This window comes from Geospiza fortis, unplaced genomic scaffold (genome assembly GCF_000277835.1).
Source record: "Geospiza fortis unplaced genomic scaffold, GeoFor_1.0 scaffold192, whole genome shotgun sequence".
Taxonomy (NCBI): Eukaryota; Metazoa; Chordata; class Aves; order Passeriformes; family Thraupidae; genus Geospiza; species Geospiza fortis.
Genome location: NW_005054315.1, coordinates 2,180,527 through 2,203,644, shown reverse-complemented (window position 1 = coordinate 2,203,644; position 23,118 = coordinate 2,180,527). Strand labels below are relative to the sequence as shown.

The 23,118-nt window shown below is 40.8% G+C and overlaps 1 protein-coding gene across 1 annotated transcript in view; it reads right to left on the bottom strand.

Annotated features, from left to right (window-relative positions):
• The window catches only part of COL4A2 (collagen type IV alpha 2 chain), a 142,628-nt gene that overhangs the window by 18,484 nt on the left and 101,026 nt on the right, over window positions 1–23,118 (bottom strand). The window contains 17 exon segments of the mRNA XM_031056137.1: window positions 348–491; window positions 1,616–1,786; window positions 2,270–2,431; window positions 4,603–4,824; window positions 5,994–6,101; window positions 10,110–10,172; window positions 10,929–10,988; window positions 11,755–11,956; window positions 12,989–13,095; window positions 13,184–13,256; window positions 16,594–16,760; window positions 17,062–17,154; window positions 17,961–18,116; window positions 18,519–18,620; window positions 20,034–20,100; window positions 20,371–20,424; window positions 22,431–22,475. Coding sequence (XP_030911997.1) covers window positions 348–491; window positions 1,616–1,786; window positions 2,270–2,431; window positions 4,603–4,824; window positions 5,994–6,101; window positions 10,110–10,172; window positions 10,929–10,988; window positions 11,755–11,956; window positions 12,989–13,095; window positions 13,184–13,256; window positions 16,594–16,760; window positions 17,062–17,154; window positions 17,961–18,116; window positions 18,519–18,620; window positions 20,034–20,100; window positions 20,371–20,424; window positions 22,431–22,475 — 1,996 coding nt within the window.

The window sequence follows — 23,118 nt, the reverse complement described above, 5'->3', positions numbered from 1 at the left end:
CTGAATATTTAACTGTCTTTACAGTGCAACTGGAGAAAAATGTAAATATTCTCCCCCAAGCATCTTACGCTGCCTATGCTTCCTGGGAAAATGCTCTCATGACTTCTGCACAGGGGTGCCACTATCTGAGTTCAGATGAGTAATAAGATATTTGTCTCCAGTCTAAGTGTGTAAAGAAGTAACCTTTCTCTGAGTCTAAAATCCAGCCCTCTTGGCCAGAGGCCCATGTATGAAATAGATGGAGGAATGTCTGAGCTAAATTTAACATGTGAAAAATGTGTCTTCTTTGTAAAATAGTTCTGCAGATATGAAGAGCAAACACACTAGTACCACCCATAAGCAAATACCTTTGAAGCCATGTGCACCCTGTGAGCCTTTATCTCCCTGAGCCCCAAGTGGGCCAAATTCTCCTTTGATTCCCTTGATGCCTGGTCTTCCTTTTAGGCCTGTCATGCCTTTGAAACCATCAATGCCGGGTGAACCTTTCAAGCCTTTAAGAAAGAAGGGGAAGTGTTACTTCACTCAGATTTCTGCAAATTAAGTAAATATGAACCAGCAACAGATGATTAAAATGGTATGAAAACTTTTGTGCAGCAGTACCTATTTTTTGGGTGCCTTGATGCCTACAGCAATCTGTGGGTCTGGAGCAGGCACCCAAGCTCTCTAAGAGGTAGTAGAGCTCCTGAGGTAGTCTGCTCTCAGGAGTACACAAACCTGCCTCAAGTGGCCAAGAGGAGGTGTTGTGGAGATGACCAGAACTCACTGCCTTCTTCTGAGAGATCAGTACAACCCCTCTCCTAGAGATGGGCTTGAGATATGTACCTAGTTCCACACAAGGCTTGTAGTCAGCCTGGTCTATATGTATGGATACAAATCATGGGTCTAGGACTGGCTGGTCCTAGCTCACAAAAAATTCCCCTACTTCTCTTTTCTAAACAAGAGAATGCTGTGTTACATGGGTAATGCTAACAAACAGATCTTAATTTCTCTCAAATGAGAGCTGATCTCAGAGCTAGTCTCGTCCCGTCCCTCCGACTGATGGAATTGCAATGCGTGTTTTTAAGCATGCTTTGTGCTCAGCTTGGCTTCACGTGGAGATGAACCCTGTTGAAACTTCCTGTGTGGTGTAGGCAATGTGCATTACACAGATGTGTTTTCTTGTGGCTGGTAGGTGAGCATCTCACATTCTCAACATAACATCAGTGTCCTAAAGTTACTATTGAGGTCCTGTGTCTGGCATTGCTCAGTTCACAGCTCCCAGCTTTAAAAAACTTTGAAACCAATGTTTGGAGAAACATCTCTTAAATTTACTGAGGACCAACGGGACTAGGATGAAGGGAAGACTTTTAGAGAGAAAACGGCAAATACTGTGTATTTTTTAAAATAAGAAATAAAACAGCCATTGCTCTTCTAAATAGGGCTGCATATCACAAGCTAGCACTGTGCCAAGTCCAACACAGTGGAAAACAGGCAGTGATTTTGGAATGTATTAGGCACATGATCCTAATTCTAGTGATTGAAATAGAGGGAGACCAGCAGAGAATATGTCTGGTTCATGTCTGCACAGAAAAGCTTTAATCAACCACTGCTTTCAAAGCAGCAGTTCAGAGCTCACCTTTATCTCCTGGAAAGCCATCCATTCCACTTATGCCAGGGGGACCAGTCATACCACGTATACCTGGCAGTCCTGTGTGACCCATGTCACCTTTGTCACCAGATAGACCCTTCAGGCCCACGGGGCCAGGAAAACCTTGCTCACCATCTTCTCCCCTAGCACCAGGTGGACCTGTTGTGTAAATGTGAGAACAGGGAGAGTAAAGAAGGTTTGGATATAGATGATGCTTTCGTACACAGTAGCTCAAGAGGGAGAAAATTGTTGTCCTACCAACTTCATATCAAAGTGGAGAAATCAGGATTTTTTCATCCAAGAATTGCAGAAATTATTGTAAAGATAAAGTAGCTCATCAACATGAACCAGCCTCGCTATCAGTTTGGTCCCACACCCACTTGCAACAGGACCTTCCCCTCCTCTTTAATTCAAGAATTAAGCCCCTTTTCCATAAGCCTAGACTCATTTGGTGGCTTCCTTTCTCCAGTCTGCCAGCAGCCAGCTCTGACCTGACATGGTAGGTGGCTACAGAAAGAAAAGCAGCAGCTCTGCCTGTGAAGATCATCCCCAAACTTTAACTCTGTGCTGGGGAAACCTTACAGTTGCCCTGCCACAGAGGGCTAGCAAGAGGAATGACACAGGACTGCACTACTTCCTCACCAAGAGGTCCTTGAGAGCCAGGGCCACCATCTGGCCCACGGTTTCCTGGTGGACCTGGGAATCCACGTGTTCCTGGTGTTCCTGGTAATCCCATCAAACCAGGGAGACCTTGTGGCCCTGGATCTCCTTTGGGTCCTGGCGAACCTGGGCTACCATCCGCTCCTAAAAGACCAAAATTATGCATTAGAGATCATCACATGTAGAGAACATGTTTTTATATATTTCTTCTGTGTACACCCTCGGCTTCCAGGGTGTGTTTTTCTTTTGAAAATTCATTGAGAATAGGAAAAGCAAATTAAAGGACTGGTCTTTAGATTTAAAATAACTGATGTTATGAGCAATGATCTCAAAATTTGCATCACATAGGTTGATTGACTATTTCAAATGAATGGTAATGATTTGGCACCACATGGATATACATGCAGGTCTCTTTCAGTTTTAATCCCAATCTTTCTATTTTAATCCCAATAATTCTGTTATTCCTGATCTCCCTGTCACATATATCTTAGTAAGAACTGAATCAAGCAGCTGACTGAACCACTGAAATAATGCTATGTATCTTATGAAAAAAATTTTATATGCAGGAAAAGTAACATTACAGACAGATGGTGGGATCTGTGTTATTGTTTAGAAATTTTCATGTAAGGTCATTACAAGGCATTTCTGTAAGACTGATACAAATTCCTAAGCAAAAAGGCCCTAATTTTGACTACATGCACTGGGTGAAAAATTATGACTCTACCATAACCCAGTAAAGAGGGTGTTAAGTTTTAAAAAGATAATGCCCGCTTTTTATTCAGATTGGAGAAGCAGCAGCATACAAATAGTACATGGCATTTAAAATCCAGGTCAAGTGGATCTCCTTCTCTTTCTTCAGGTTTTACATCAGTGCAGATTCATTGGCTTGACTGTAGTTATAAGAGCTTCATAACTGTGGTCATTTAAAGTGGGTTTTCTCAATAACAGCATACAGACTTTAGTTTGTTATTCTGAGTGAAGTGGAAAATATGGTTTAAAGGAATCCCCAGTTATTTCATGTAAAATTAAAAAAAAATCATACTTGTAGAAAAATTCACATGCTATTTGGAGCCATTCTGTCAGAACTGTAAAATAAATAAAGAATAGACAAACTAGTAATGATTTTTATTTTCACTGTATTTTTTTACTATTGAAAACTTAGTTCTACAAAAATGCTTACAAAGAGGGTCCAAAGTCACACCGTATTATGTTTTTTCAAACAAAATTGGATTTTGTCTCCTCTTCAGAGATGTTAGTGATGTTTTCTGCCTTTCCTCAAACTTGTTAAAGGCCACAGAGCTGCTTTCATCCTTTTCATTCACTCTGGGGCTCTACTGCAGGTGAAACCAGCTCTCCTCACTTCAAGTAACTCTGAGATGATGCTATTCTTTATTTATTTTCATCAAAAATCATGAGAAAGATATCCAAAACTAGTTCCTGTGATAAACTTTGCTTTGAGCTAGTCATACAATTACTACTCTTTTCTCAGTTCCACACAGGGGAAGGGGGTACTCAGCAGTCCTAAATTTAATTATAGGTCCAAATGCAATTGAAACCATGTAGAAGAGTATGCTAAATTCCCATATGTGCTTTTGAAAGCACTTCACAGAGTTGAGAGAGTGAAAAAATCAGATTTTGTTGAGAAACACTGTTTTCTGCAGGGATTTTAGGGTATTTTTTATGGTCTGTGAAATAACAAATGAAAATGAACACCCTGAAGTTATAAATAAGTATATAATATTATCTTTTTCCTATTTGTGAGTGCCCAAAGACTGACAAGGTAAAATAGCTTATTAGCAGTTACCTTACTCAATGTCCTCTTAGCTAAAATTTACAAATTCAGCACTACTGCAAAGTGCTGATCAGCAAAGCCATGCAAGACCCAGACATTTTTGGTATGGGAAAAAATCTCAGTATTATTGCTGTATGTAAATGAAAATTGAGGATAATAGCAACATCACCATTCCCTTAACTACAGGAAAAAAAATTAGCAGTACATCTGAAAGCGACAAGGATGAGCAAAGTCTGGTTCTCTGCTATCCTCCTGTAGTTGATTTCATGTACAGCAGTGTGAAGGACAGCTGAACATAAGCAATGGATCTCCAGGAAGTGTTCAGAGGAGCCAGGCATGTTGGCAACAGCTGACACAGAAGTGGAAAGACAAGGAGATCATCAGGCACTGGGAATTGATAGTGAGGTCATCAGTACCTCTGGCGCATCCTAACATGGTTTCTTCCTACTCTCACATCCCTGCAATTTGGCTGCATTTGTATCAACTCTTAGGCAAACCTTGCTTTATTAGAAGAAGCTGTTACCTCTAGTTCCTGGTACTCCTTGATCTCCTGGTGCACCTTTCAGCCCTGGAAAGCCGGGGAGGCCGACATCCCCTCGGGCCCCTGCTGCTGCTCCAAAAACGTCACCAGGAAGGCCCTTCGGTCCTGGTGCTCCTGGAGCTCCGGATTTTCCTGTAAGTCCTGGGTGTCCCTGCAGTCCAGGTAGCCCATTTGGGCCTCTGTCTCCCCTAGGTCCAGTGAAACCTATAAATAAAACAGAGACTAGGCATCACAGAGTTCACTACAAATGTTGAAGTTCAAATCCTAGAAGTACCAACATGATGTTCCCATCACCACAAATGACAAGGTAAAGGCTTCTTGTGCACTGGAAAACTGGAGCTGGACTGAAAGTTAAGCCCAAGCATTGGTGAAAGATAGCATGGAAAACTGCAGGGGATTGCTCCCTGTGGCCTGGGAGCCATATGAGAGCCCTAATTTAGCAATCAGAGTACTCTGTGGGGCTTACCAGGGGAGACAGAGGTTCGTGGTCCTGTCCTATGCTGCACAGAGCCATGTTGTATGATGCATCCCTTGATGCACCAGGACATGCACCAGCTCTTCTTTTGCTTTCTCTGTTGCTACTACAGATGCTGTAGATGAGTCCAGAGAACCCTGTCAGGCCATGTGCTGCCTGAGGGCAAAGCACCCCCTGGCAATGGACTTGGGAAGTTTTGCAGCACTTCAGAATCTGTGAGGATTTAGGACTTTGAAATCGGATCTCTCAAAAAAATTTCCAGAGAGCTCATAAATTAAGTCGCATCAATGGCTTCTGTAATGGGGTACAGAAAAAACCCCAAACAACTCTACCCATTTCTCTGACCAAGTAAACTTGGTCAACCACAGGGAAGTGGTAGTTTCTGGAGATAATTCCTGTAATTCCTGATGGACTGACTGATGATTTGTGAACATACACACCTACTGCAGCTTGGATGTGTGTGCCACTGAATGAATCACGTATGCAGTGGCACACACACAGGCTCATTTATACAAATGTTGGAAATAATTAAATGGAAGCACTAATACTATTATTTTCTTCCTTTCTTCATCATCATTATGAGTAAAATGCACTTGGAATCTAAAACATCTTGTTATTGAATTTCTTTATGAGAATTTCATTAATTTTGACCGTCACATTTATAATTTTGAACAATAAAGCAGATTGTAAAAGGTTGGCATCTATGAATTTTTTCATCATTATGGAAGTTGCAAGAAATACTTCTGGATTTGAAAAGTAATATTTTTGTCTAATGGCTTATTGATTCAATGTAGGAAGGAAGATAAGTAAAAATCTACCTAGAATCAAGTATTTGTGTTTAAGTGACTTCAGTAAAAGGTCAAAAGTGTATAAAGAATGAATAATTATTTCAAGATACCTGGAGGACCTGGGAATCCTTCTCGACCTGGATCACCTCGTGTACCATTTAGCCCTGGAAAACCCATTGGACCTGGATCACCTGGGAATCCTCTTGCACCTTTTGCACCTAAATGATAGAAAAGAAAGCATGAAAGTGTGATCTGAACAAACAAAACAGAAATGTGCATATAATGTAAAAAAAAAAGCTAGTAGTAAATATCATCATGATGTGTTTCTGGATGCAAAGATGAAACCTTTAAAAAAATAATTAATGGGGCTATACAGTAGGTCTTTAGAAGTATTCAAGATCCCAAAACATGGACCAAAAATCTAGGTTAAGTGCTTTTACAAACATGGATTAACCTGACTTAAAGACTAATGATATGAAGACTCCTAGGGTAAAGATAATTGGTTTCACAGACTTTTGGAGCTTTTCAATATTTTGTAAATTAAGGCTTTTAGATTAAGGTCAAAAGGCAATGTCAAAAAAGAGTGTTCACAGAAATGGGCACAGATGAGATGCTGTAGGAGGAAAAAAAAATTTTCTTTTCCTGCTAAACTGATCACAGAACAAGAGCAGACTGGCTTAGATAACCAAGAAGCAGAAATGTAAGGCTAAAGGTTAGATCTAATAATCCCTCAAAATGAATACAAATTAACTAGCCTACTTACTATGTTTGTAACATTACAGGTCTAGAGATTTCCTAGTATCAGAAAGGATGTGCCCTGAAAAAAAAAAGGTGTGCCAGTACTTCAGGCACTAACCTCTTGTTCATACTGATTTTTCTCCTGACAGCTAAAATGATACCTCCTTTTGTTGTGACACAGTATTTGACATTTCAGTAAGGGCAAATATTACTGTTTTTTAACATCTCAAAACCTGCAAGCATTTTGTAGCATTCCTTTGTTATGTTTATAAAATTATATATTTTTTCCATGCAATAGTTTTATTACATGAGTCTTGTTAATCCACTATATTACGAGATCAAGATTTTTTGTAAAGTTCTTTGAAAATAATTCCTGGGAAATGCTTTGTTCCACTATGCTCCCCAGCACTTTGAACTTTATAAGTTCCCAGCTCAGGCTTGAAGGTCAACAACATGCTTTAACATTTAAAATGTTGTTGCTTAGCATCACCATGAATTACAACTCATTTATTCATTACTGAAATCAAGTTTCTCTCCATCCCTAACTATGACAAACCAAAGGAAATATCACTTGGATTTTGATACTTTCTTCCACTTCAGTTTTCTGAAATTTATATTATTTAACCATGATTATTTGTAGTTTTATGAAATTTATATTATTTAACCATGATTATTTGTCGTTTTAACTATCATTTGTGAAGGAGAGCAGGAAACATTAAAAAAATGAGAAATAAGGTGCACATGCAGCCAATGCAGTGTGCATAATATTTCACTGTGCTGTACAGGACTCTTCAGTGCTGTACAGGACTATTTTTTCTCTCCCTTATATGAAAAGTAGCTTCTCAGACAGAAATCAAAAGGAAAAGCTTAGGCTTTCAGGTCTCAATGAAAAACTCCCATGTGCCTCTTACCCAAATGGCATCTTGGTCTTGTTTCCCATCTGCAATAACTGGCTTTCATTGATTCTGTTCAGTATTGCACTAATTAAAAAGCCATGTGAGAGAAAGAAGGTGCAGAGGAAAAAAACATCCACTGCTTACCACATATTTCAGTAAGTCAATACATGATGTTAGGTGGTGATAACATGCTGTGCCAAACAGCAGCATGAAAAAAAGTTTTTATTTTGGCAATGTAATGTTTGGTTTGCAAATATTTTAGTTGTTTGAGACAGAAAACAGCTTATTTCATTCAACAGCAATTGTGTAGACTTTGAGACTCCTGAATAACCAAGATGGTTGTGTGTGTTGCCAGGAATCTCAAAGGAACACAAGGACATGAGGGTGGCAGACTACAAAGACAACTCCTTGCTTGATACACTGTGTGCCATTAGCACCCAGGACACTGAGAGACCTGATTGTCTACAGAGGAGCTCCATGCTGGCTGAGCAGAAGGTGGGAAATCTTGTGGATAAACCACATCACTCCAAGCAGACAATGAAAATGGTGTAAAGGAGGTGCTGGCGCTTTTGTGCTGGTTTGGCCAGTGTGGGTAGGAATGATGCTCCAGACAACTCAACTGACACAGCTATGGCAAAAAGAAGCTGTGAAAATGTGTCCTATTCCTCCCAGGCTTCTGGTTCCAGAACTGCCTCTGGAACTGATTGAAAGGCAGCTACGAACAGAGTTCTGCACTGAGCTCTGCAAGGGGCCCTTCCCAGGTTTTGGAGAGAGAGGATGAAAAACAAGTCTTAAAAAAAACAAGTCTTAAAATTACTAAAGCATGTAAGCTAACAAAGGCAGAGAAGGATCTGTGAAAGAGCTAGCCAAGAATAGAAAATGTAAAACACATGAAACAGCATCACTTGTGCTACAGCAGTCTTACAGCTGGGAGTTAAATCTGACAAATCTGACTGTACTCACTGAAAGAAAAACCTTCAAGCTCATATGAATGAAAATAAACAAATCATATTCAGAAAAAAACTACAAATATTGCAAAGAAAACAAGAAGTCGTGATCCTACCAACAAACCTAGGCACCAGGACTAAGGAAACACAGATAATCTTTCAACTGTGATAAAATTTTTCCTTTTAAGATACATTAATGTGTGATAAATCAATTAATGAACCTATGTATGTCATAATAAACCTTGTGTTGAAAAAAAAAAAAAAAGTTTGACCTTAAAATTTATACTCCAGATCTCTAAACTTGGCTAAAGCACAGAAACAGATGCACCAAGAATTTTACATTTACTAAAATCTGAAAGACCCAGCTATGTTTTTTGTCAGTGTCTTTTATAGCTGGTGATGAGAAGGATCCATTGAAAAACAGTTTTATTGCCTAGGCTGGGAGTACTATCAGTGCTGGTCAGACATTACCCCTTCAAGGTCAGTCATTATGACCACCCAGCACACCCTGCCCATGTGTCTCAATTCCATCTCACACAGTCCCTCAGGCTCTGTCCTCACCTCCTCCTCCTCTTGGAAGGAGGTTTGTCACTATTGAGTCAGGAACAGGGGTGATGTGTCATATAGACTCTAGGTCTCTTCAAAAGGCAAATCCAAGTTTATTACAAACCCATTCTTTAATACGCCATTCCAATACAGGTGGACCTGATTTGTCGTTTAATCAACACCCTGTCACACCACTGGCTAATTAAGAAGATACCCTTTGGTAAACATCTTATGAGAAAACAACTGTTCAAAACACCAGCTGCAAGATTGTTTTAATTCTTTAATTCTCTCAGCCTTCTCAAAACTCCCCAAAACAATTCCTGGGAGAGTTTATCTGGCTTCTCTCTCTCTGACTAAACTGTCGCATCCACGGGTCCCCCTTTTTGTTTAAAGGAGGAGGGGCGTTTATAATCCCCTGCAGGGCCCTTTGCAGGAAGGAGAACAAACACAGCTCAGAGGTGGGGAACCCTCAGTGATGGAGAGGCCCAGGATGACCAGATGGCCCCTCTGGGCTAGGAGGGACCAGCTCTGCAAGGCAGGAGTGCGTGGCTACAGACAGAATGGCCGTGTTGTGTCAGACAGCCTGGCCCAGACACTGAGCTGCACCACAGGCTCTGGGCTCACACTTGCTGAAGGAACTCACACTTGCTGAAGGAATTCTGTACATAACTTGAAGGGGAACAGTGAGAAGCATCTGTCACAGTCCTCCATCCAATCCTTTTATCACCCTGCTCTCAGAGGACAGGATTTGCCTTGTGAGGTATGCAGTCAGCTCTGAGAGCTCAGCACACTCTCTAGCACCAAACCTGTAGACTCTGTATACTTTTACTTGCATGTGGAGAACTGCAAATGGGCTGTCCTCTCTGCCTTCTGCTTCGTGGCTGACACTCATTAGCAAAGCCAGGCTTAGTTCAGGAATGTGAAGTCACCTGGGCTGCACACTGCTGAGATCTCTCTGGCAGGGTCAGGTTCATGCTGTGCTCTAAAGTAATTTCTAAAACTTGCTGTCTGCTAAGGCTCAGTTAATACTGATATGGCAAGATACCCTTCAAATGTAGTGTATGTGGGAAACCCGGTATGGGTAAAGGCAAAACATTACCTGTGGCTCCTGGCACTCCTGGCTTTCCTTGGGATCCCTTTGGTGGCCTTACACAGCCTGCACCTGCAAACAAAAAACTAAGTTAGTCACACTATACGTGCTCCTATGCTGTCTCTCCACGTCTCTGGGCCTGCAGTTGAGACAATTTTATTAAAACAGGCGAAGAAAATTAACAAGCAAACTCCTAATTTGAAAATAAATTTTTTCTTAATTGAAAAAAAAAATTGGCTATGTGTGGCATTTTCAGGAGAGCACTCAAGCTGATCTCCACCCCAAGAGCTACTCTTCTGCCTATTTTACAGGGGTTATGGTGACAGGTCCCGTTGGACTAGCACAGGAAGGGTAGTCCAGACTACTGTATTTTTCAGAATAAGAGAAATGCTTTGTTTCCCTATAGGTGGTTTATACCCATGAAGCAACCAAGTTAATTTTGGTAAAAATGTAAGGGTTTTTTCTTATACATCACATGGCACTGAAAATCTTCACTCAAAGTTCTTCTAAAAAAGTTGCTAAAATTTTCTTGGGCACATAATTTCTGGTACTGTTTTTATAGATTGCATAGTAATCATACAATAAACACTCATGAGTGATGAAACAAAGAATCTCTGAATTGTAGATCCAAAAGTGTAATAATTTTAGAAAATGTTAAATTTGATTGTTTTGTTTGGAGCTACATAGAGTATACGCATAATTATTTGTGACCTAAAGTTCAAACAGTTTACAGCCAAGAGCATCCAAAGCAGTCCTCAGAAGAAAGTATCAACCCATAAAAGCAGCATAATACTAAAAAGATATTCAAACCATTTGTATGTACAGTACCTGACCATATTGGTTCGGTTGCATCTCCTCTAGGAAAGTCTTCAATGACCTGCCCACAGTCTGTGAGCAAAGAATTAGAAAACACAGTTATTATCTAAAAGAGAAAAATTGCAAAAAGAGAAAAATGTTCTCAATTCTAACTAAAATGCCTATAAAACCAGCAGATAATGTATTCTCTTGTGTATTATGCACACATCCCACACAAATTGTTTGCTGTAACATACTGAACACTATCCACACATCGATTAGATCCAGGCCTAAAACCTATCCTGTCATGTTAGGAGGCTGTCCCATGCACTGTGTAAGGTTGACACATGCTTGCTTTAGCTTGAATATTCTTCCAGGCTTCTCTAAGTGGAGGAATGAAACTCTAAGCTTTAGCCCTTCTGAATGTAACCCTGGCATTGCCATGCTTGGAAGGGACTTGAAAAGCTGCAGAAATGCTATAATGAGCTCTGAAGGATGGAAACATGATTTTCTCTGGTCAATTAAAAGATTATGTTGGATAGGAAAAATCAGAGAAAACCACCTGTGGGATTTCCAATGGCAGAACACTGCTCCATTGCCTCCATCTGCTTGAAACCTGAAAAATGTTACTTGCTGGCACTAACACATTAATTCATGTTATTTCAAAACCTGACATAAAACTACTGGGACTTCTGAAGTATCTCCTTTTTAAGATTAGGAAGACAATACCAGCATTTCCTTTTAGCCCACATAACCCCCACCAAGCTGTCCCTTTTCAACAGTGTGCTGGATAAATGCTGCACACAACTCAGTGCTGATCTCCCATGGCTCTGATGTAGGACAGAGTTGTATCTCTTACCTAGTTGGCCAGGCTCTCCTGGCAGACCAGGCAGACCTGGAGATCCTGGGCTTCCAGCTTGTCCTTGGTCACCTGGAGGACCCCGGAAGCCTTTTGGACCAGGAAATCCTTCACCTGGCAGGCCTGCTTCTCCTGGAAAGCCCTTTGGGCCTAATTCACCTGGATAACCAGGATCACCAGGGAAACCTCTGAGAGAATCACCCTGTGGGAAGTCAACAGAGGTGTCACTCCTGACTTTGCTGAGAAACAACTCAAACAGTTAAACTGCTCTTATGAAAAACATCTTATAGGCAGTAATTTCTCAAGTGTTGCATCTCAGCTCTTTTAATCAACATTGAAAGTAAAGTATGTTTGAAATAGCCTGACTTTAATGTAGACCACATGGCAGTAAGGGTTTGAGAAAAGTGTTCCTTGAGGAAACATTCCCCTAAAAATGTTGGCCCATGAAAAGCTCTAAGTTGATTTGGGGAGACGAAAAGCATTGTTAGAGATGTTCCATTGTGGCATTTACTTCTGAGAAAAGCTGACATAGAAATGCATCCAAAAGATTTTTTCTCTGTCTGCACTCCCAGTGATATTTCTACACTATTGAATCAACATTTTACAAACATCATTAGAGAATGCTTTTCTTCCTTCAGAAGCAATATAAAGTACCATCTTCACTGGCAGGAAAAGTACTGTGGTCTAGAGTGCCTAGTATAGCTATTGCCCATCTTCAAATATGATATATGAGCATCCCAGTGGTTCCAAACATCATGTATGATGGGCCACAGGAATTCTTCTTGCAAGGTATTTAAGAAGAAACTTAGAAAATGAACAAAGACTACATGTCTAATCACTAGATAGCTACAGTTAGTTAGGTGAGTTGCTATCAAGCAATATGATGACATAATGTACATTTTAAGAACATAAAATTGTAGTAAATTTTGCTTTTTTTCAACACACTTGTAACAAAGCTATTGAAATTCAGTCACAAAGGATCTCAGACTATACTGAAGGAGTTACTAATGAACCATACACTACCACTTGTTGTTTAAGTAAAATGGAAATAAAAATGAAAGATTTTTCTAAAACCCCTGAGAGTAAACCTGATGATTAATTTGTCAATAACCAACAAACCCAGTCTAGTTTTGCAGCATTATTTGTGAAAGAAGGACAGGCTGGTGATCACAACTCCTCAGAATTAAGTGCATTAGTAGCCGTGTCTGGTGTATTTGCTGTATTTGCTGCTTACCGGAAGGCCAGGCTGTCCTGGTAAACCATCCAATCCATCTCTGCCTGGGAAACCATCCTCACCTCTGATTCCAGGCAGCCCAGGGTCTCCTCGGATCCCTTTGGTGCCTAAAGAAGACCTTCCGTTGTGAGACCAATCTTTCATTAATACTATAAATAATAGGAAAAATTCAGGTGATAAGAATTTTCACTCTACCTTTTGTAGTTACGTGTAAAGAGTCTCCCTTTTCTCCTTTCTGTCCAGGAAATCCAGCTGGACCCGAAAATCCCTGGTGTTATATACATTAAAAAAACCAAAACAAACCAGAACTGCTTAAGAAATAAGTATCAAGATTTGCATTTCTACTGTACTGCTTAAACAAAAAAAAAGCCTCCTTAAATTTTACTTCTTTCCTGTTACTTTCCATGAACAATTTCCTCTTCAGTAATCCCATTCTTGAGCAGAACCTTTATTAATATGTTCTAACTAGGACCAAGGTCTCTATGGCATGATAGAGGAGATTCTGCATGAGGATGGATTGGGACACCTGTGGCTTTCCATGAGCTAGAGTCCTGCAGGACTGCTAGGTGACTGCAGGACTGCTCTGGAGCTGTGCAGGACTGCTGCTGCAGAACCGCACTGGAGAAAACATGGTGATTTACTCAGTGTTAGCCACTAAAGAAAATGCCCCAAACAACTCTTTGTCACCTTGGAAAAAACCTTAGGGTTCTACAAACGTGCAATTCCTCCTGTGCACCACTCCCAAGGAGAACAACCTGACAGTGGATTTTGATTCCATTGATCCCTTCCAACCAAAAGCACTGTTCTGAGGCTGAAAAGTAGCATGACCTTCATTTACCAGACAAGAACATGGGCACAGAGAGATTAAGTGATCAAATCACTTAATCAAATCGCAGACCTGTGGTAAGGCTTTGGTTAGAAGGGAGGGCTGGAGGTCTCTGGCCCAGCCCAGCACCTGGAGATAGAGCAGGCTGCCCAGGGCCTTGCCTAGCCATGCACTGAAAATCTCCAAGTAGGAAACCTTCTCTCTTGTAAAGACAAACTGTGGGGAAGCTAAAGACCAGCCTCCGGCAGTCTTGACTCCTTGACACAATGCTGGAACCTCCTCATGAACAGCCCATCTGAAAGTGAAATTTCTAGCTACTGGCCAAGAGCCTGGCAATCCCAGAACCAAATCCATATCCATGGTAGGTGCCAAGGCCCAGAGGTTACAGTCATTTACTAGTGATTGTTTTATGCCAGTTAGCTTTAGTTCTGAATAAATACACTCATGCTCACTAAAATATAAGCTGTGCATGTCAGGTTTTCCTCAGCCAACTCTTACAGAATTCCAGGGCAGACATTGAATGAAAGGGATGTACCTGATAAATTTATTTTTTGTTTAAAATACTCCTGTGCCAGATATTATTTACAAGTGTGCCTTTGGCACCACTGTATTTTATTGACATTCTGGGTGAAAAGCATGTATAAAAACTATCTCAGCTGCAGGTCACCACAACAGCGCAGGTTTGCACTTCTGTTAGTCAAAAGATTAGTTCTGATTATAAGCATTCTGCTTTACCTGGGACATATTTGAAAACTGCATTTTAATGTGACTGAAGCCTATCTGTACTCCATGGCAGAGTCGTTTCTTTTGGACATTGATTTTTGTCAGGCCAAAAGAAATCTCAAGAACTTAAAATAATGCTGAATTACTGCATTAACACTGCACTAATAGCATGATCTTCACAATGCTATTTTTTTCTCAAGATTTAGTTGTTATGTATAATACAATTTAGCATAGAGGTATTTTCAAAATATTTTACAGCTGCTTCTAATTTCTCCTTCTCCACAGGAAAAAAAAAATCCTTTTGCTTGGGATAAAATTTCATTTTCATTAAACTGACATACATCTCATCAAGATTAATTGTATTTATCACCCACATATGTAGCTTGTTGAACATGCTTAAAAAATTATGGAGTGATTTTTACCCCAGTACATGGACCAAGAATATATAAGCTACATTGTTTTACTTTTTGAATTTGCTGTGCTATGTCTGTACATGTTTATATTTCTCTCTGTTCTATAGTAACTTACATTCTGGGATGAAGAACCTCAAAAGCAAAAAAGCATAGTAGAAATTTCAAAGTTTTAACCTGAGTATCAATATTATATTTTTGGAAATATTTCTGTCAATTTTTTATTGACTTCTGGAAAGTACAGCTTTTCATAAAAGTATTTTTAATTTTTGCAAAAGAAAATCTACCTTTTCTGCTTTTTTTTTTTAATACAGCCATAATAAAGTCGAAGTTTAATGTATTGTATTTTAATTCTAAAAAATCCCAAACTTTGGATAATTGTGAGTGAGCTTGGTTTTTTGTTGTTCAGAAGAGCCTAAAGTACTAACTGAAATCAGTTTGCTCTGACATCTTTGTACTTTACAATGGCACGTAGCGATAGGAAAAGAGGAAAAGTTTTATACTAACAGACAGTAGGTTTAGATTAGATATTAGCAAGAAATTCTTTGCTGTAAGGGTGGTGAGGCCCTGAAGCAGGTACACAGACCCAGAAGAGTTGTGGATACCTCACCCCTGGAAATGTTCTAGGCCAAGAACACTTGGATGGGGTCCTGAGCCACCTGGTTTAGTGGAGGGTGTTCCATCCCATGGCAGGGGTTTGGAACTGGGTGATCTTTAAGGTCCCTTCCAACCAAAAGCATTCTACAATTCTTTGATACACAAAATCAGTTTCTGGGTCAGCATTACAAAGGACTTATTCTAAAATATTGAGAGATGTGACTGACTGAAGCCAGTTCTGCCTGTGAGGAGCCACAATGCAGTTAGCACACCACATAGTACAGCTCCTCTATGTACCACCAACAAACAAGCTGTTATGAGCCCTTTCCTCAGTGTTACTGAACAGTGTTTTTAGAAAGACTATATTGTGAACAAGAACTTTACATTTTACCAGTTTAACATGTGCATCCTATAGCAACAAGCTTAGGTTACTGCTGGAGTTGTTTCTCTTCTAGATGGTCAGATCATACTCAACACAGCAGCTTGAAAGGGCTCTGCTTTCTTCAGATAGAGGGTGGGGCAACAAGCTTAGGTTACTGCTGGAGTTTCCCTTCTAGATGGTCAGATCATACTCAATACAGCAGCTTGAAAGGGTTCTGCTTTCTTCAGATAGAGGGAGGACTTTGGGTTATGGGGAAACCTTTCACTCTCCTCAAAATTTGCACTTCCATTCTAGAAATTTTTGGCCTTCTGTAGGCGGAAGGAAGTGGCGGAAGGAAGTGGCGGAAGGAAGTGGCGGAAGGAAGTGGCGGAAGGAAGTGGCGGAAGGAAGTGGCGGAAGGAAGGAAGGAAGGAAGGAAGGAAGGAAGGAAGGAAGGAAGGAAGGAAGGAAGGAAGGAAGGAAGGAAGGAAGGAAGGAAGGAAGGAAGGAAGGAAGGAAGGAAGGAAGGAAGGAAGGAAGGAAGGAAAGGAGGGAGGGAGGGAAAATAATACTTTTCATCATTTTTCCATGGAGAATAGCTTGAGGTTTTGGACTTTTTTCATTTAAAATTGGCATATGAAACTAAGGCATATAAAACTAAGCAATAAAAAAACCCCAACAATCTCACTTTTTCTCCAGGGAAGCCAGGAAGACCATGTTGTCCTTGATCACCAGGTTCTCCTTTCCTTCCAGGCTGGCCAGGGGTTCCTGGAAAGCCAGGAGGGCCACGGGGGCCAGTAGAGCCCCTTCTGAGTTCCTCACCCAAAAGGCATCTAGTGCAATCCCCTTCTTCACCTAAGGAAATAATTGGAATGAGAAGAAAGAAAGGTGTATCAACAACAAATAGATGTGCAGCTGTATCCATCTTATATACAGACCTGAGAGTATTTGAATAGTTTCTCAAATACGTGAGAAAATGACTTCTTTTTTTTTTTTCTGACAAGAATCCAACACCACATTTCTTTGTCATGTTAGCCCAGATCAAATTCATCAGTCCTCATGCACGTCATAGTTCAATAAACCCAGACTGAACACACTGGGGCTTTACATAATGCATAACAGCAGATCATCTATTGAGTTATCTGTTACAACCTACCTTTAGGTCCTTTTCGTCCTCTTGGCCCAGGGAAACCTTGCATACCAAATCTACCTGGTGCTCCCTCTCGTCCTTTTAATCCAAAGAGAGGACCTAGAAGTTTAATTTAATGAAAATATAAATTCATCTACTGTAGATTTACTCTTTTTCTCTTTCATTCCTATTTCTTTGAGCTGCAACACATTTTCCCCTGTTTCCCTAATGTCACTTCCTGTCTAACCCAGCCTGCTATGATGTACTCCCTTCTCTCTTCCCCTCTCCATCTTCTGACAGCTTCTCACACTCATTCTCAGTAACTTCCATCTGTTGTGGCAGACAATCCTCACCATTATTTGCTCTCTCTAACACTGAATTCCTCCTCTCAGCCTACTCTACTCTGCATTAGCACAAATAACCTGCTCTGGATCACCTCCTGCACATCCTTTTCTCCAGTCTTTCAAATGTTGCCAGGATGGCCTAAAAATCACACAAACCTTTTCTTCACTGATGAGTGTACACGACTTCTCTGTGTGTCCTCCCCACCTCTCATTTATTGCTCTCTCTAACACTGAATTCCTCCTCTCAGCCTACTCTACTCTGCATTAGCACAAATAACCTGCTCTGGATCACCTCCTGCACATCCTTTTCTCCAGTCTTTCAAATGTTGCCAGGATGGCCTAAAAATCACACAAACCTTTTCTTCACTGATGAGTGTACACGACTTCTCTGTGTGTCCTCCCCACCTCTCATTTAATTTTCATTTCATTTCATTTCATTTCATTTCATTTCATTTCATTTCATTTCATTTCATTTCATTTCATCTCATTCTGCCAATGTCTCACTTTGCCCTGCCAGCAGCTGTCTTTGAAATAATCAAAGATGTTGCTGAGAGCTCTCATCATCTCTGTTTTTGCACTTACCAGGGGCTCCAACAGGACCAGGTGGACCACGAATTCCAGGTGAGCCATCCTTGCCTGGAAGCCCAGGCGGTCCCGCAAAATAAGCAGGAGATCCAATTTCACCCTTTTCACCTTTTGGTCCCATTTCTCCAGGCAAGCCTGGCTTATCCCCATCCGCTGAAACAGAGCCAGGGAAGAAGTTCAGAGCAATTTCTTAACAGTGCTGCCCAAAGAGCTGTGATGTAACAGAAGAGAAAGTTCATAGAATTGCATCTAACATGCAAGGAAAAATGGACATGCTTAGCATGGAGCAAAAATGGTAACTGCACTTTTCACCTGAGCAAATCAATAGCAGCTACAGAAACAAGGCTCTGTCATCATCTCTATTTCAGTAGTTTTGCAAGAGTCCCACTGGTCCAAAGGAAAACGCTCCTCCCATTCTTTGCCCCCCCAGTTATTATATACTACTCTGCACTGTGTATCACATGATCACCACAAAGATTTTCCCCACTGTGACCCTGTATCAGTCAAACTCCCTATAAAGTTAAGCTGTTAGAACATGTATTGCTGGGGCATTACCATCAGAAAATCCAGGAAGACCAGGCAATCCACGATCTCCCTCGTCTCCTCTGTCTCCTGGGAGTCCAGAAACACCTGGGAAGCCTGGATCACCTCTTGCACCTGAAAGACATCCCCAATTCCACAAAATGTGTTAGTGTGATGCTGCTCTTTGTAAAAAAGCAAATATTAGACTCTTCAAGTGCTTTGGAATAGTAGAGATTACAACAGTTTCTAATGTAGCTTTAGACTGACAGGAGTGGTGTGGAGCCAACAAGCCCAGGAAGCAGGATAGTATCTTTCACCTTTTACTAATATGCAGCTAGAGCTACATTGCTCCTGGGAAGCACAGAAGAGCAGCTCTCTGAGGAGAGTCCCTCTTTTTCCTAAAGGAAGTTTCTGCTGTAACAGATGTGTGATATGTGAGCTTTCCTTTGCTTCCCACTACCAAAAGCATCTGGGCTCAGCCCAGCTACTGCCTGCAGAAAGTATCATGCTCTTGTCAAAGATCAGTGATAGCAGAGGACATGTGGTGTCTTCAGCCCTCTGCCTGCTTCTTTCTCTCTCTACACAGTCCCTCCTGCTTCTAAAAGTTTGGCATATCTGGGGTATCTGGAGTGATCTGACCAGTGTTTTGGGCCTCTTGCCCCCTTTCTCTGGGAGGAAGGGAGCCATTCACTGCTAGTCTTTCTGGCTTTCAACAAGACTAGTAAACTCTGTGGTATGAGGACAAAGGCCAAGGCAATGGCATGTGATCACTCTTGCTGTTTGCTGGCACCTTCCCTTGAATAGTTTTGGCCTTGGCAAACTGCTATCACCTTTATGTGTTTCTAGTCTGGCCATGCAGAGCCACCACAGCTCTGCAGAACAGCTGACACTGGGTGCTGCAAGCTTAGTGAAAAGATCGCAATGGAAATGTCTCAATTTTAAAAAGGAAAAAAATACTCTCATATTTCTCAAGGCTTTTTAAATGTGTGGGGTTTCTTTCTTTCTTTCTTTTCTTTCTTTTCTTTCTTTCTTTCTTTCTTTCTTTCTTTCTTTCTTTCTTTCTTTCTTTCTTTCTTTCTTTCTTTCTTTCTTTCTTTCTTTCTTTCTTTCTTTTTCTTTCTTTCTTTCTTTCTTTTTCTTTCTCTCTCTCTCTCTCTGTCTTTCTATTACATGCATGATAAGAATGCTCTCTGCTGTGCTGCCACTACTGTGCTTTATCCAAACTCTGAAACAGGACACAGAAGACAGACTCCCATTCTTCCTTTTGCTGGACAACAAAGTCACACGCTTTTTTGCTTGCTTCTTCTCTGTGGATACAGGCATGCATGGAAGCCTTTTGTATAGCAATCCAGCTCAGCAGGAGAGACAAAGAAACCACCTGCCTGCAGAAAGGTGATTAGGGCACTCTCTTGGAAGGCAATTACAGCTTCTGGAACACTTCAGCAAACACATTTTTTTAGGAGTTGAATTCTCAGAATGTCATGCTTTTGATCTATGCAGAAGGCAGTAAAACAGCTGAGATAAACAATGAGAGCAAAGAAGATGTACCTTTCCTGGGGATGCGGGAAGGAAAATAGGAATCTGGCCCTGGAGGACCCATCTCGCCAGGCTCCCCCTGTCAACAGAAGTTGAAGTATCACACCCAAGCACATTGTTATAGACAATTTATTTTAGAATGAAATAGTATCCCCATAAAACACAAACCCCAAACTCCTAAAGGCACTAACACAGCATTAAGAAACTTCAAAGATATCAAATTAACAAACCACATAACCGGTTCTACAATGGCAACAGACACAATTGCTACTACATGATGACAGAAAAGGAAAGAAAGCAAAATATCAATCTGGCTTCTTGCTTCCAGCAAATGAAAGTAAAGCAGTACCTTGCTTCCTCTGGGACCATGGCCACCGGGTGGACCATCATATCCTGGAATACCCTGTAATACACACAGAAACAATTGACATTGCCTTTATCAGAGAGAGACTAAAATTATTTGGTCTGTAGCAATTCCTGTAACACCAATAAGGTTCTTTGTGGTTTGCTGTGCCACCTCTTGGACCAAGCCTATCTCTTGCCAAAAGCCAGAGGGACCTGCTGTGCTGCAGGCTCTGTCACCCCGGCAGCAGTGCGGATGGGAGGAGCACCTACACTCACACCATTCCATGGATGCTGCAGGTGCAGGAGGAGAAAAGGGGATCCCCTCCATGCCAGTTGACCCTGAGACACATGGGCTAGGCAGTCAGACCATAGCAGTCTGCTGCAAGAAAACTAAACAAGTCAGAACCATTACAAGTAGACATATTTTAAGTGGAATGGGAACAGTGAGCAGTGAAATAGCACTGAAGTACACAGGTGCTTTTTGCTCTTTTCCAAGTGGCTGGAGACTGTTTGGCTGAAGAAGGGCTGAATGAGAAGAACTCAGAAGCAGACAGATTTCAGAGATGCTGATCATCTCTTCTGTGGGTTTTACTCAGCTCTTCAACAACTTTTGTTCTCTACAGAAAATGTTTATATGTACTCTGGAAAGAGACTGGTGTTAAAAAGGTGTGCTTTTAGTAGAAAACAGTGGCCAGATCAACAACTGATGTCAATTAACACAGTAGTTCAGTATAATTCACACTTAGATTATTAGCCAGTTTTTAATAATCTCAGTATCTCTCAAGTTTTACAGTGGGTACAACTCTTACCCAGAACTTCAGGGTTAATAACCAGCTCTGTAAGTCACTCTTGAAGTACTTTTGAAGCACTAAAAGTACCACAGCTCTCAATCAGATGCCGCAAACCCGTTTCAGAGGCTTTTCCATAATGGCAAGTGTGCATCTCATCATTGGAAAAAGAACCTCTTGATTATCAGGTGTAAAATCTCCTTACACTAGGTGGAGCTGGTGGTCTAAAAGCAAAGCCAGCAGCTTCCCGCTCAACTGCAACTTCATCTGTGTGCTAGCAGGACCTAATCATCCTTCTTTCTTTCTCAAGAATAAAATCACCCAAAAATCAACAAAAAGGAGGTTGTGAATAGCACATAGAGTAGGGTGTCCCCTCTCACACACATATTATACAATGATAGTCCATCTAAACCAATGCCTCTTCTGCTACAATTATTGCCAAGATTCATCCTCAAAAAGGATCAGCCACTGCTCACATCTGACTGCAGCATGAACCCATGATAAGGTCAACCAGTGGGCTTTAATGGGTTTTGCATCAGCCTCTCCACGTATGTATTACTAATAGCAATTCCCTTCCACACCACCAGGACTGAATAGCTGTTGCAAATGTTATTTTTCAGATTTCGTGTACTTTCATGTCCCATGTGTTTCATGTTATTATTGTTATGCCTTGGTGGTAGGACAAATCTTTAAACAACTAAAGATGGCAAAGCATGGAAAAATCGTGCATCCCACAGCTATTTACCTCATGGAAGTGATTTCTAATGCTGACTGAAGAAGCCTTTTTCTGAGACCAAACAGAAAGTCTCTGTCTGACAGAATGCTATTTTAAATATTTGGGTGTGTTTCCATGGGGACAGAGATTAAACTGGTATATTTATCAGTTTCCATCTCCTCTCTCTTTGTGATATCCAAGATAACCATACGTCTCAAACACATCTGCAGAAAGCTACTCAAAAAAAGCTTCTGCTTGTAGCAAGAAAATGACAGAAATCATAATCACAGTAATTAGAACAATGAAAGTGATACTTCCCTGTAATGGTCTCAAAAGATGCTCATGGTTTAAGCAAAACTGGACTTTAATCATAGGGCAATTTTTTTGCCTCACTGATGAGAAAAATAACTGACCCAAAATTAGAATGATGGATGAACCCAGATGATATTTGTTAGACTACAGCTAGTGTAACTGCAGGCAGAATTTGTCCTCTACAGTTTACTTTTCAGACAGATTGTCTTCATATGTGTTAGAAACAACAGTCTTGTATGAAATACTCACCCTTTCTCCACTGAGTCCTGGAAAACCAGTGATGCCAGGTAGTCCCTATGAAGGTACAATAAAATTAACAAAATAAAATGACATTCTAACATCCTCATGACAAAGAACCATTATTATTTCTTAGATAAAATAAATCTAACAGCTTGAAACTCTAAGAGTTACACTTCAGATATGTTTTCAATAAGAAAACAGTACAAGTCAGTGCAAACAGTACAAGTCTGAAATCTAATCTGGTATTATATTTTTCTCTCTCTTAATCAACACATTGTAAATTGACCATAAAATTATAAAGATGACTGAGATTTTTAAAAAAATGTATTCTCAGTACTGTTCTCACTCCATTGATGCACTTCAGAAACACTGCTCCAAAACAAGCAGTCAGAGATGCTACAAGGAAGCATTTACATTGACTTTTGCTTGAGTCTACAAGTAAGTGGAGTCAGACTCATGTTGTTAACCATGGTCTGCAGACAGCTCAGATGGGAACAGGGAAGGACAGTCTGCGCTGAGGACCAGGACAGCAGCTCAGGTTAGTGAGCTTCAGGTGAGAGATGCACAAGGCTTCCCAGGGATGGCACAGGAGTACCTTGCCATTCACCTGTGAGTCCTGTGGGGGCCTCCTCCCACCACCATTTCAAAATGGCCTTTCCCGCTTCAGGCAGTTCTGAGCTGGCCAAACCTATTGATC